Source organism: Lithobates pipiens, unplaced genomic scaffold (genome assembly GCF_037356315.1).
Source record: "Lithobates pipiens isolate NorthernLeopardFrog02 unplaced genomic scaffold, aLitPip1_a1.2 Scaffold_1, whole genome shotgun sequence".
NCBI classification, from domain to species: domain Eukaryota; kingdom Metazoa; phylum Chordata; class Amphibia; order Anura; family Ranidae; genus Lithobates; species Lithobates pipiens.
The window spans coordinates 53,032,236-53,045,673 of NW_027507685.1; the positions used below are offsets into that span (position 1 = coordinate 53,032,236).

General features: G+C 41.0%; 1 protein-coding gene across 1 annotated transcript in view; it reads right to left on the reverse strand.

Annotated features, from left to right (window-relative positions):
• LOC143999605 (interleukin-13 receptor subunit alpha-1-like) overlaps positions 1–13,438 on the reverse strand; it is a 174,714-nt gene that overhangs the window by 76,860 nt on the left and 84,416 nt on the right. The window contains exons 3-4 of the mRNA XM_077493984.1: positions 13,221–13,368; positions 1,282–1,408 (exon numbers count right to left, since the gene is read on the reverse strand). Of these exons, the coding sequence (XP_077350110.1) occupies positions 1,282–1,408; positions 13,221–13,368 (275 nt within the window). The remainder of the gene's footprint in view (positions 1–1,281; positions 1,409–13,220; positions 13,369–13,438) is intronic.

Below are 13,438 nucleotides of genomic sequence, written 5' to 3' on the forward strand. Positions count from 1 at the left end.
TTGGTCATGACTGTATACACATACAGTATCTCTTTACAGTATAAAAACAAACTTTCCATCCTGTTGATCCTGCCTTTAGCTTTGTGTTGAGCTTAAAATGTAGCTCAATCTCTCTAGCAAATATAATATCATAAAGAAGGAAAGTATAGCACAAAAAACATATTACCTTTCTGTTTAACCACTTGCCGACCAGCCGCCGTCATTTTACTGCGGCAGGTCGGCACGATCCCGTATACCGCAGTAGCTATACGTCGGCTCGCGGGACTCTGGATAGCGGAGGTGCCCATGCTCATGGCTGATGGGCACAATGACCGCCGGCCACAAGCGTTCACGTGCACGAGGGACAGAACCCGGAAGTGTGTGTGTAAACACACAAATCCCTGTTCTGAGAGGTGTGACACATTGAGTGTTCCTATTAGCTAGGAACCACGATCCGTCACTTCCTCTAGTCAGTCCCCTCCCCCTTAAGTTAGAATCACCTCCCAGGGAACACAGTTAATCCCTTGAGCGCCCCCTAGTGTTAACCCCTTCCCTGCCAGTGACATTTTTACAGTAACAAGTGCATTTTTATAGCACTGATCGTTGTATAAATGCCAATGGTCCCAAAATGGTGTAAAAAATGTCCGATGTGTCCACCATAATGTTGCCGTCCCAATAATAAAAAAAAAAAAAACGCAGATCGTCGCCATTAGTAGTAAAAAAAATAATAATAAAAAGGCTATAAATCTATTTCCTATTTTGTAGACGCTATAACTTTTGCACAAATCAATCAATATACGTGTATTGCGATTTTTTTTACCAAAAATATGTAGAAGAATACCTATTGGTCTAAACTGAGAAAAAATTTGCTTTTAAAAAAAAAAAAAAAAAAAAATGGGTTTATTTATTAAAACAAAAAGTACAAAATATTGTGTTTTTTTCAAAATTGTCGCTCTTTTTTTTGTTTATAGTGCAAAAAATAAAAACCGTGGAGGCGATCAAATACCACCACCAGCTCTATTTTTGGGAAAAAATTACATCAATTTTGTTTGGATGCAGCGTCACATGACCGCGCAGTTGTCAGTTAAAACGACGCAGTGCCGAATTGCAAAAAATGGCCTGGTCATTCAGTAGCTAAATATCCCAGGGCTGCAGTGGTTAAGCATCCTTTGTGCTCAAACACAGATATTCATAAAATCTAGTTGCTATGGGCAGACACTTGAGGGGGAATAAAACATTTGCAAATTAAGTCAATGCTGAATCTTGCTAGCCTATGCAGAGACATGTTCATTTCATACCAACCAGTAAAATAGGGTGTAGTTGACATTTGGAGGAGCATCTCTTCCTGGCGTCCAGGTGCATTGAACATATTCAAGATGGTACCAAATGCAGCTGAAGTTTCTCACTGAGGTATTTGGATTACCTTTACCTATCAAACAGAAGTAAATTAATGTGTGGATGTCTATTAAAAAACACACACTATCAATTACAATATATAATAGGATGTATTAAATTATGAGTATAAAAGTTATTTAACCAAAAGTTAAATTTTCTTGCTATTAATAGGATTTTTTTGAAGCATGGTAAACTGGTGGTCCTGGGCGCTCAGAGTGAACATATGTGAACTTGTTGACAGCATACGTTACGTTGTCAGCACATATCCTTACTTGTTTGATCTCTTAGGGTAGCACAACATACAGCCTTTCCAACACATCCTGTTAGTGTAGAATAGTCTTCCTCCAACATCTATTAGTTCAGTGTCCTGCCCATCAACAATAGTGATGGGCTAAGATTTGGGCAGAACCCTGTGGAAACTTACACATGATGAAGGCCACCAGTCCAATCAGCTTTGGCTGGGGAATTCCTGGCAGCCACATGTAACAAAGAGGCAGTGATACTGTTGATGTCATTAAACTAATCTAGCCAAGCAGCTATATATTTAATCAATTAAATTGACCGAATGTGGTCCTGTGGCCATATTATGGTAATGATGTCACCAGCATCCCTGTTAGGTTTGCCACTTTTTCTTCAAGCCAAAACTTAACACAGCAAAAAAAAAATGTGGCCATAAACGATATGATTGTTATAGACCTAGGAAACCTTTGGGTGCGCCAAAGAGAATAGTATTGTGGCATGCATAGTGCCCCCTCACCCCCCTATCAGGCCCTGTTCTGAGCCCATTCCTGTATGAATATTGCGTCCGGGTTTTAGGTGGACTAAAACGTGGACACATGATTCAAAACCCCGACTGTCTGGATGAATCCCAAACAGGTGGCAACCCTAATCCCTGCCCCTTACATGTGACTGCAGAGGGAATTTCCCAGCCACAACTGATTGGGCTGGTAGCCTGCTATCATGTGACAGTTATTTTGTGGGTTTGAATTGCGTAAAAAAATACAGTATTTATCGGTGTATAACACGCACAGGAGTATAACATGCATGTTCATTTTAAGAGGGAAGTTTCAGGAAAAAAAACTTCAATTATAAATAAGGAACTTTGCAGCCTCACCATTGCCATCACTGCAGCCTGATCAATGCCCATCTGCAGCCTCACAAGTGCCATCAATGGAGCCTCACAAGTACCATCAATGCAGTAGCTTTGTCATTTCCATCAATGCATCAGCCTCACCATTGCCATCAATGCAGCAGCCTCACCACTGCCATCAATGCAGCAGCCTCACCACTGCCATCAATGCAGCAGCCTCACCACTGCCATCAATGCAGCAGCCTCACCATTGCCATCAATGCAGCAGCCTCACCATTGCCATCAATGCAGAAGCCTCACCATTGCCATCAATGCAGCAGCCTCACCACTGCCATCAATGCAGCAGCCTCACCACTGCCATCAATGCAGCAGCCTCACCACTGCCATCAATGCAGCAGCCTCACCATTGCCATCAATGCAGCAGCCTCACCATTGCCATCAATGCAGAAGCCTCACCATTGCCATCAATGCAGCAGCCTCACCATTGCCATCAATGCAGCAGCCTCACCATTGCCATCAATGCAGCAGCCTCACCATTGTCTTCAATGCAGCAGCCTCACCATTGTCTTCAATGCAGCAGCCTCACCATTGTCTTCAATGCAGCATCCTCACCACTGCCTTCAATGCAGTAGCCTCACCATTGCCTTCAATGCATCAGCCTCACCATTGCCATCAATGCAGCAGCCTCACCATTGCCATCAATGCAGCAGCCTCACCATTGTCTTCAATGTAGCAGCCTCACCACTGCCTTCAATGCAGAAGCCTCACCACTGCCTTCAATGCAGCCAGCCTCACCATTGCCTTCAATGCAGCCAGCCTCACCATTGCCTTCAATGCAGCCAGCCTCACCATTGCCTTCAATGCAGCCAGCCTCACCATTGCCTTCAATGCAGCCAGCCTCACCATTGCCTTCAATGCAGCAGCCTCAACATTGATCACATTGATGCCCATCTGCAGCCTAGAAGGGAGGGGGGCGGGAGGAGAGCTGACTGATAACCTCCTATGATAGACAGAACAGTGGCCCAATAGTGGCCCAGGGGACGGGACTTCCCATTACAGAGGCCACCAAGTAAACAGGAGATTCTCACTGTATGTAATCTGATGGCGCACATCCCGTCCCCTCCCTGTCCCCTCCAAGGCAGCTAAAATTGAAGTAACGGCGTATAACACGCACACACCATTTGCGTTTTCAGGGTGAAAAAGTGCATGTTATACGCCAATAAATACAGTAAATAAAACAGGATTCTCTGCACAACTGAATCAGAATTTAAAAAGGATAAATTGACACAATGGGGTTGACTTACTATAGCGGGAATATGTGAATGCATGAATAAATACTCGCAAAATAGCCAAACTGCGTTAGTTAGTGCGGAAATGATATTCACTATAGTGCTGGGGAAAGAATACAAAATCAAATTCACTATAGGTCACAGACAACAGAGACAGTCCAAATCATTAGTCATGCTAGAAACCCGGGAATTGCACATGGGAAAAATGTATAGAACATGATATGATAGCCTAAATGGTCCTAAACCACTTCAATGCCAAGCACTTTCGCCCCTTTCCGGCCCAGGACAATTTTCAGCTTTCAGCGCTATCGCACTTTCAATGACAATTGTGCAGTCATGCAACGCTGTGTAAGCTCTTTTGAGCAGGGTCCTTCTAACTCTATTGTCAAATGCTGCAGCATCATTTCCACGCCTTTTATTTATTTTTGCCAAAGGTACATTAATGTATCAAATGTTTATACTAATGTTAAAATAAAAAGTTGATTCTTTTTTGCTTTATGTTTGACTTTTGCAGACTATAAATACATATTTTATAAGTGCAAACTATTTATACCCATTTAAATCTGTATTAAATCTAGTTGCATGCAAAAGTATTTGGTTGTACACACATGCAAGTCCTTGAGTAGAATGTGTGATGGGGGAGGGGGAACAAATAGGAAAAAAAAGTGAATTCTCTCTCTAAGCACCAAATTACCCAGTGGGGTAACGGGTGACGCTGGTTAGCTAGTTTATTTTTTAGAAGTTTAGGGTTCCCAAAAACACAGGGTTATCGGGATCAGCCCAGATACCTGCTAGCACCTGCGTTTAGCCCCTCCACCCAGCCCAGCCCACCCAAGTGCAGTATCAATCGATCACTGTCACTTACAAAACACAACACACGTAACTGCAGCGTTTGCAGTCAGGCCTGATCCCTGCGAACGATAACAGTTTTTTTGTAAAGTTTGAAGCAGTCGCTGACAGGAGCTCTTTTTCCTGTGAGTCTCACTAGTGTACCAGTAAATTTAGAGACCAAAATGTCAAATCGAAGGTACACTAATGAAGAGGCCTACACGTTTCTGAGCATGACAGATAGTGAAGAGGAAGGCACTCATCTGTCAGATTCAGGCTCAGAATACAAACATGTAGACAGTGGCGGCACCCTGACAGATAGCTCTGACAGAGTTGTGGGCCCTGCCAAGGTCAGGTGTACCCGACCCCGTTCTTCTGCTGTCGTTGAGGTACAAGAACCGCAGGGCTCTCGTATGGAACAGAGCACCAGTACTCATCCTTCTGGTGAACTGGCAAGCACCAGCGGCCTAATACATCCTGGTCATACATCTAGCACTGCAGTAACACTGATGTGGCGAGTCCCATAAGTGCAGTTCAAGCTTGCGAGGTGGGTAGCACGAGTAGTGTCCCGCTGCCACTAAGAAGACACACACAGGCCTGTCGAGCCCATAGTGCCCTTCCTGCTGCATTCGCGAATCCTAATTGGGAGCCCACCACTTCTGCAGCACCTGTACTTCCCCCGTTCACTGGTCTACCCGGAATTCAGGTGGAAACAGTTGATTTTACATCAGTTGATTTTTATTTGCTGTTTCTCATGGAAGATCTCTATAGATCTATTGTGGACCAAAGCAATTTGTATGCTGGTCAATTCATCGCCGCTAATCCCCAGTTGACCCTTGCCAGAGATTGGAGACCTATTACGGTCTCCGAATTTAAGACATTCCTGGGCCTATCCCTCCTCATGGACATAACTAAAAAGAGTGAGTTGCGATCATATTGGTCCACTGACCTAATTCCCCATATGCCCGCGTTCTCTGCCTCCAAGACCAGGACACGATACGTGCAGATCTTGCGGTTCATGCACTTCAATGATAATGAACTCTGTCATCCTCGGGGTGACCCTGGATTTGATCGGCTCTACAAAAGTCGGCCCCTTGTAAACCACTTCAACCAACAGTTTACAACCTTGTTTACTCCTGATCAAGTTGTCTGCGTTCCAAATATGAGACTGAATATCAGATGAACCGTCCAATCATAGCTCAACCAAGCAGCCACCCGTGTGACGATACCACCACCTTAATAGATGTAAGTTTACCAAATGGTGTTGACCCAAACGAAATTATATTCTAAGGGTCATACGTACTCAATAAACTGGTTGTAAAAAGCGAACTTCCCAGGTCACAGGATGGTCGAAATCAATATAGAGGATGCCCTCCTCCAACATATGGATATGAACAGATTTTCTCCACTGAACAGAAATCTCCAACATCAACCGAAATATATATAGGGCAGAAGAATAGGGCCATATAGCGCAAGTCCGTTTAAAATAGTATTTATTAGAAAAAAGTATCAAACTTACATTTATGCAGTTGTTAAAGTGCTCTTCAATAAAAAATAGGCAGTAGTGGAGTCCCCCCGACGCGTTTCATCCTCATGGACATAATCTGGAGTGTACTACCACTGCTGCCAAACTTACTTATATAAGATATAAAATAAATACTGTAGCGCTAAGGTAATGGAAACAATCAGTGTGAATGAGTAAGAATACTAAAAAAGTATGTATGATCGCACCATAATTGTGCAATACAGTGCAGACAAAACTAAATATCATAAGAAATTATTGTGCAATATAATGCATAATAAAACTGCTAATCATATACAGTTATTGTGCAATGCAGTTATTTGCCTGGTTCCTGAAGTACCATTTGTTTCTGGAACTTAGAGATCACTTGACAGCGGCCATTGTGTATACCTACTTTTATCTGCGATCCGCGGGCGGTCAAATGAGGACTACATACCGGGATTCTTCCTATTGGAGGCCAGAGCATAACCTTCGGTGAATATAAGCCTTTCTGACCCACTGTCATATGACAAGTGGGACCAACACCATTGGTAAGAGTACCCATCTTACATCTTCAGAAGGTTCTCATACAAAAATCGCTTCAGGCAAATAGATTGTCACTGTTGATCTTTTCCTCTCCTCTTGTCTCACCCTGGATGAGAAGATTGGGTCCTGTGTTCTATTCATGCTTGCATACCAAGCCTCAATGTGGTTACTAATGCCTTGTGTGGCTACCAGAAGTGACACGAAAAAACAGCGCGTCACTTCCGGTTAAAAAAAATGGATATCATCGAAGCTTATATACCAAGCCTCAATATCACTATTGTTTGCGTTCCATTATCCCTAAACCTCAAACTAGGCAGCCTCAAATGTGACACTCCTAGAGCAATTACATGCCATCGTGTCGGGCGAGATTCTAAATGATATGTAACCAATGTTAATTAGTTTACATTATTAAAAATCTATTAAATATAACCCCACCATAAATCCCACATGGGTAACCCACAAAAAATGTGATATATAGTAGATGGTATGTATTTTGAAATCTCTTTGCCACCCCAAACGAACCATATGCTCGTCAGGTGAAAACATTTGATTATGCACATTATATATGTTGCTACTCAATTGAACCCACATTTATATTAAAAATAATTTATCTTTCCTTGTGTGCCCACATTTATATTACGGATACCCTTACTCCACTTATGTCCCTTAAAATGGGAACTACTCCAAATTAAACCATCCAGTGAGATGAATTCTGTTCACACAACAAAAAAAAAAAAAAATAGTTTCAAGCTTCATTGATGAAAGCATTAATGTCCCACTCCACGTTCATACCAAACGGGAAATGGGACTGGAGCTCATAAATCCAATAGGTCTCTAATCGTGATACTCCCCTTGTCATGCCCCCCCCCCCCCCCCAGACGGTATATATTTATCAATAGCAACAAACTGAGTTCCCTTTGGGTCACTATTATGGAACTCTCTGTAATGTCTAGGGACACTATGTTTAGAGTCCTTACTCTTGATAAGGGCAATATGTTCGCCTACTCTAGTTGAAAAAGTCCTTGTCGTGCGGCCAACATATTGTCTGCCACATGGACAGGTAATCAAATAAACCATGCATCTAGTACTACACGTGCAGAATGTCTTGATCGTATATTTCTTATTGATGACGGTTGACATAAACTCAACTGTTTTGCATTTCCCTAAAGTGTTATGTTGACACACAACGCATTTTTTACAAGGGAAACACCCAATCAGATTATGAAAAAATGACGGATGAACGGGTGAATTGATAATATTTGGTGCAATCCTACTTTGTAAAGACGGCGTGCCTTTAAAGAGAAGCCTTGCTCGTTCAGGTAATTTAGGACCTAGGATGGAGTCATTCCTGAGAACATCCCAGTGTTTATTCCTAATAGTTTTCACCTGTTTATGTTGTATGGAAAATATGGAAAATTTTAATCTAGTTCTCGTTGAGGTTTAACGACTAGGAGGGAATCTCTGTTGACTTTGAGTGCCCTTTGTAGTTCCGTATTAAAAATGTTATTGTCATATCCTTTGTCCAAAAATCTTTGTTTCAGAGTTTCGGCCTGCAGGTGAAATGTATCTATGTCTGTACAATTCCTCTGGAACCTGAGAAATTGGCTACGTGGAATTGAACTTAGCCATGATTTCTGATGACAACTGTCCTTAGAAATGAAACCGTTACGGTCCATAGGCTTAAAATAGGTTTTAAATTAAAATTTATTTTCCGTTATTTTTATTTCTAAATCTAAAAAATGTATTTTGTTAGTACTCATTTCATAGGTTAGTACAATACCTCTATCGTTGGCATTTAAAAAATCAAAAAATTCCGACAAAGATTGGGTGCCACTCCATAGGAGGAGGATGTCGTCAATGTACCTAGCCCACAGAACCAATGATGGGTTCTGTTGGGCATAGACAACATTCTCCTCCCATTTGGCCATGAAAGGTTAGCAAGGCTGGGGGCAAATTTAGCCCCCATTGCCACACCCCGTTGTTGTAAATAGTAATTTTCATTAAACCAAAAATAGCTATGTTCAGTAGCAAATTCCAAAAGTTCGATGAGGTATTCACATTTGAACAGTGCTAGAAAATGTTCACGACTCAAAAAATGGCAAACAGCCTCTATACTCCTTCTGTGCGGTATGCACGTGTATAAAGACGCAACATCCGCAGTAGCAATAATATACTGGCCTTGCAAATCAATATTCTCTAATTTCCTAATAGTGGCCAGTATCCTTAGATACGATGGTGTTTTTTCTGACAAGGGGCTGCAAATAAAAATCTATGTAACGACCTACACGTGAGGTTATTGAGTTAATACAGCTCACTATCGGTCTACCCGGGGGGGCTGACTGGGTCCTTATGAATTTTAGGTAAATAATAAATTGTAGGTATTCGTGGAGCTATAGGGATCAAAAACTACTTTTCTTCAAAAATTTTAATTCATGACCTTTATTAAGATCTTTAAGTTCTCTCTTGTAGGTATTGGTGGGGTTATTCGGAAACCAGGCACATATAAAATGCTTCTGAATAACCCCACCAATACTTACAAGAGAGAACTTAAAGATCTTATTAATATATATTAATTATTATATTTCGGTTGATGTTAGAGATTTCTGTTAAGTGGAGAAAATCTGTTCCTATCCATACGTTGGAGGAGAGCATCTTCTATATTGATTTAGACCATCCTGTGACCTTTTTACAACCAGTTTATTGAGCACGTATGACCCTTAGAATCTAATTTTGTTTAGGTCAACACCATTTGGTAAGCTTACATCTATTAAGGTGGTGGTATCGTCACACGGGTGGCTGCTTGGTTGAGCTATGATTGGACGGTTCATCTGATATTCAATCTCATATTTGGGACTTCACTTCTATAAAAGGACTGTATCTTTTTCACAAAAAAAGTTTTCTTTTTTGTGCGTTATTTTTTGTTATACACAAGGTTCATTCACCCATTGATGTATGTATACTAATATGTATTTGATTGTTGGAGATGTAATATTCTTTATTGTGTAGACCAACAATATTTATACTATATTTTAAACTATAGCACAGATTTATGCACTATTATTTCTCCTTTAGCGCTACACTTTATATATTGTTTACACTGTTTGAGATAAAATATCCATTTTAGTGTGTTAGAGGCTTTATTTTGGATAGGGCAGTGTCACTTTTGAGTTTTAGTTTTTTCACAAGTTGTCTGCGTTGAGGAGTCCCTGATTACGTTTTCTGGCCGCTTGTCATTCAAACAGTATCTTCCCAGCAAGCGTGCCAGATATGGGGGTCAAGATGTAAAAGCTCTGTGACAGGGCAACAGGCTATACATATAGTTTTATAGTTTACGAGGGAAAAGATAGTCACGTAGAGCCAGAGAACTGCCCAGACTACATAGGGAGCGCTGGTAAGATTGTGTGGGATTTAGTGTCACCCTTATTTGGAAAGGGGTATTACTTGTACAATTATTAAACAAGGGTGCCACTTTAGTCACCTTTTTGATTATGGAATTGGCGCATGTGGCACCGTGCGATGTAATAGCCGTGGCTTTCCCCAATGGCTTGTAGAATCCTGACTTAGACAGGGGGAGAGAGCCTGCTTGAAGTGTAATAATTTGTTAGCAGTGAAGGGGGAATGTTTTTGTTCTGTCCTCCCTTCACGCATATACAACTGTCCAAATTTCTACAGAAACTTGTATTGTGAAGAAACCCCTCTGTGTCCCCGAATACAACCTTAATATGGGAGGGTTGGACCTCAACGACCAGTTGTTGGCGCCGTACCTAATTGGCCATAAGGCCAGACGCTGGTACAAAAAAGTGTCTATATATGTATTTCAATTGGCTCTGTGGAACGCTTTTGTGCTATACAAAGCTTCGGGATGGACTGGTTCCTTCCTTAAATTCCAGGAAGAGATCGTCAGAGCCCTTCTGTTTCCATACAGTACTATGGCCCACCTTCCCAAAGCAAATGCAGTGAGCCGACTGCATGAGAAGCATTTTCCGTAAGTCCTCCCTGGTACCCCTACCCAAAGAAGATGTCGTATCTGCAGAAAACATGGATTTAGGCGTGACACGCGCTTTTATTGTCCCTCCTGTCCTGACCAACCTGGTCTCTAAAGGCTTTCAAACGCTACCACACACTAGTTGAGTATTAGCGCAGGGTACAGCACTACACAGTCCTAGGGCATACTAACAAAGGGTCTCAAAAGATGCGATGGCCATCACATTTTGAGAGACCCTAATCTGCAACGTTCAGTTTACAGTTTTTATGAAAATGAAAAAAACCAAACACACACACACAAAAAAACACAAAAATTATAAAATAAAAAAAGCCAAAAAAAGTTTTTTCTAATTTTCTTCTCTCTCTATTCTCTCTTATGTTCGCTCTCTACTGTCCGCTCTATTGTTTGCTCACTATTGTTCTATATCTAGTGATCTCTCTCTGTTTTATTCATACTATGTTTTATTGTATTTGCTTTGCATGTATGGCATGTTATACTGTAATATTACTTTTGTTTTATTGTTAACCATCATTTGCTTAGCAGGTATGCCATTCAGCTGCAGCATGGATTAATTTATTCTGACAGCAACAGCGTTTTCTCCCACTCCAGTGCTGTCGGAGGTGATTTCACCACAGGCTGCATGAAAAAAAGAACATTACAGTGTATGCACAGCAAGAACCAGCGACATATTGGTATGTCGCTGGACTTTGGGTGGTTATACCAGAATGATGCGTGCAGGTTTAGGTATCATCTTGTTATCATTCATTTCAGCCAACAGTCAGCTTTCATGTAATTGCAATCCTAGCGGATAATTAATCTCTAGACTGCTTTTACAAACAGTGGGGGGGAATGCCCCCCCCCCACTCATGGAGTGTGCCCCCCCCCCCCCCCCAAAATCCATACCAGGCCATTTTTCAAAATGTAAAAACCACAAGAGAAAGTTTTTGACAATTCTTTTATTAAAAAAAGAAATAGAAAAATAAAAAAGTGCCCCGCAATGTCCATCCACCATCCATCACGCCGCCCGACGGACCCGAAGAATTGAAGAACTATACAAAGCTCTGCCTTGATGGGAGGTCTCTTGGCGACTGCTGTCGAGCAAGTTTTTCCTTTAAAAATGTCATTATTGCTGCGGCATGTTTTACACATCATACAGATGTGACACTTTACAAGCATACTAAAAAGGACCCCCCCTCCCCCGGCATGATATGTAAAGGAATATTTAATTTTTATTGTTTCACTTTAAGCATCATTAAAATCACTGCTCCTTTAAAAACTATAATTTAAAAACTTTTTTTTGCATTGATAGGGCAGTACCCAGGTCCCCATACACTTTTTTGGCAATACCTTGCATATAAGCCTTAATATGAGCATATAACAATTTATATATTTATATATATATATAAGGACTATGCTTATAAGGATATAAGGACTTTGCAGTTTTCATGTTCCTGTCCCATAGACTTTAATAGCGTTCACACCTTCGCTAAAATAGGCGAATGCCCAATAGCCAATGCCACATCAGCATGATCATGGTTGTTTCCATAATATTAATGCCTCAAATGCAAAACATTGTATAAAATAAAAAATAAAATAAAAACACTACTAAATGTATTTTCTATGTATGATTGTACTCAGCTCAGTAGCCTAGTGGTCTGCACTCCTACCTTGAAGGACTCAGGCTATGGGTTCAAATGGTTCAAATATCACCCACTGAAAGCTTGCATTGTACTCAGCAGCATATGCTGAAAATAGGCAAATTCCAACTAGCCATTGCACATCAGTTTGGTTAATTCCATAATATTAACTTTTCAAATTCATGCAATGGTAAATTTGATTTGAGATCATGGTGCGGAATTGCCATACAATCAATCCAAATTGCACTGCGATAGTAGCAAATGGCACCTCAAATGTGTGGTTTTGTCACAGTGGTCACAGGACAGAATCATGTGGCAATCGCGGCAAACCGCATCGCACAAAGCTTGTCATCCAAGGAGCTGGAGCGTCTTCTAGGTGGCAAAGCTTGTGCAAAAATTGAATCAAAACTGCACCAAGTTTGAGGTGCCATTAAAAATGAATGGCGGCACCCAAGCATGCATGGTGTGTTTCGTCACAGTTACAGTGCGTTTTGGAATTGTGGGCAGAATCACAACAATTATCGTCTGATTTCACCCGTGACCCCAAATCACCAGATGTAAATGGGGCCTGTTTTTATATATTTTTTGCAATCCATGCCATACCATATATACAGTACTGAAACAAACATCCAGGGGGAGCCATCAGCCAATGGATTCAAATAGTTTTTAACTGCAGTTTTTATTGACGAGTGGTACCAATGGGGTTAATTTTCTAAAACTGGAGAGTGCAAACGGACTCTCCCACAGGGACTCTCCCACAGGGATTATTACAGTATGTTTACGTGTGACATTTCATAAAATATCTAACAAAAAAGAAAAAACTAAACAATGCGATGCACCTGAATAAGTGCATCATCACTGTTTACTCCCAGCACACACACCGGTGCCCATGTGATTTCCCCAGTTTGCTGGCATGAATAAGCTCTAAGACAATTTATGATGGATAAATACCTGGTTAAACAGACTTTACCTGTTGCTATCTGTACAGAGAGAGTTGTATTGTTACTGAAGATGTTTGTATTGTCACACACAGCTTGAACAGTAAAGAGAATTTCTTTATTTATATCAACTTCTCGAACATGCGTTTTGTAATATGTATTCGCCCCTTTTCCTTTTTTCTGAAAAACAGAAGATTTAATTACCTAATTGCTTATCTACATCAAATGCTTTTACTCTCTGACATGGATA